This window comes from Leguminivora glycinivorella, chromosome 11, assembly GCF_023078275.1.
Source record: "Leguminivora glycinivorella isolate SPB_JAAS2020 chromosome 11, LegGlyc_1.1, whole genome shotgun sequence".
Taxonomy (NCBI): Eukaryota; Metazoa; Arthropoda; class Insecta; order Lepidoptera; family Tortricidae; genus Leguminivora; species Leguminivora glycinivorella.
In genome coordinates, this window is record NC_062981.1 from 15,985,037 (window position 1) to 15,986,751 (window position 1,715).

Below are 1,715 nucleotides of genomic sequence, written 5' to 3' on the forward strand. Positions count from 1 at the left end.
CATTATTTCGTCAAATTGAAGTTTGTTTTGAAATTAAGCTACAATAATCACTACTACTGAACGTATTATAGCTGAAAAACACAACAATCTATATAAAAACATTTTTTTTTAAGAGAAACACAAAAAAATGAGAAAAAATCTTTAGACGCCATTTTCTCAAAATGGTTGGCGTGTGGGTTGACACATTGTTGCTTATCAGCATCCATTTATCGTCTATGCTAGTGTTCGTATAATTTGCACTGTCTTGTAGTGTAGGGAATTGTTTATGAGATTCGTTAACTTTATGAGCACTCTTCTTTGAGAATTAGTTATTCAATTTAATTTTAATGCTGTTAAGTTGAAGAGTGAACTCATAATGTTAAGTATGTACTTGGTAATTTTGAATGTGTATTTTCAGGTAGGGTTTTCGGGAATAAAATTCAGAAATATAAAGAAATATGTGTTTTATTGACTTACTCTTTTGCCAGTTCTTTCACGATTTCGTGACATATTTTTTTCAACGATAAAAAATAACAACCCGAACCATCTCTACTGGGTTCGATACAACATCTCTTACTTTTACAATAATATTTACTCTTTAGTATCACAAAATATACTTATTTGCTACTTTCATTAAAGCTTTCAAGTTGCTTACGAGCTAAGTTTAACACTAATTAAATTGTGAGATCTAGATTATGTTTACAACATGAACATCACTAGTATTGGAGCGCGGACTCAGTGGGGCAGGCGGCTCCGAGCGGCGTGGGAACAGATGTGACCGCGGAGCCGGGTCCGGCCTCCGGGCACCGGCCACGTCTACCACGGCCGCCACACCGCCGGGCTCTTGTGGAAGGAGCCGGTCGAGCAGTCCAGGGGCGTCGCCGTGTGCATGTGCACGGGCGAGGCTGGCGGAGACGGGGTCACGTAGCCCGAGGAGGACGACACTGTCGACAGCGCGGGGCTGGGCGGGCTGGCCGGGGGTGTGTCGGCACCGGTGGCGGCACGCTGCATGTCGTTCAGTCTGTGGCCGAGGTGGGTCATCAGCTGAGTTCCCAGCCTCACGTCCACTCCAGGAATCGAAGCCAAACACCGAGACACTTCATTGGCGGCGTGGGTGAATCCAGCTTTGAAGCGGTCAGCGTCGACTGTGGGGTTGAGCGCCAAACGACGCTGGCGGCGAAGCTTGTGAAGATGACGAACGGTCAATTCCAAAATATCAGCCTTCTCCAATTTTGCGACGTTCTCGCCCTCCGACTGGAGAGCGCTGACCATCAGCTCCTTGAGTTCGTCGAGGCAGCGGTTGATGCGAGCGCGCCTCTTGCGCTCGAGCATCGGTTTCATCACTTTGCGATACTGGTAAGTACGCGAGACGGGCTGCGGGCCGTCGTCTGCGATCGAATACGCGATCTCGTAAGACATGGTGATTGTGTGTGAGTGAGTAGTGAGCGTGCGTTAGCGCCGAGCGTTGAACGCGGAATGCGGTGGAACGTCGGAGCGGGGGTTTATATAGGGAGCGGCGGGCGCGCGATCGTGGGAACGCACGGAGCCGTCGAGTTCCCACACGCGCCACCTGTGCGGCGCGGAGCAGCTGCCGGCGGGGCGCGGGGGGGCCCGTGCCGCGCGTGCGCGCCGTAAACAATCGACGCTCGCGCCGCGCCGCTCGCCGCGACGCCCGCTCTGGTAATTGCTGGCGTTAGTCACGCCGCGGATTCTACGCTCACTTGCTACCGGTTACC

The 1,715-nt window shown here is 50.8% G+C and overlaps 1 protein-coding gene across 1 annotated transcript; it reads right to left on the reverse strand.

Moving 5' to 3' along the window:
* Positions 1–426: 426 nt before the first annotated feature.
* Positions 427–1,470, reverse strand: LOC125231393 (enhancer of split mbeta protein-like). Its single transcript, XM_048136837.1, has one exon. It carries the CDS (start codon positions 1,396–1,398, stop codon positions 796–798), a length of 603 nt encoding a protein of 200 aa, XP_047992794.1. The 5' UTR covers positions 1,399–1,470; the 3' UTR covers positions 427–795.
* Positions 1,471–1,715: the final 245 nt, after the last annotated feature.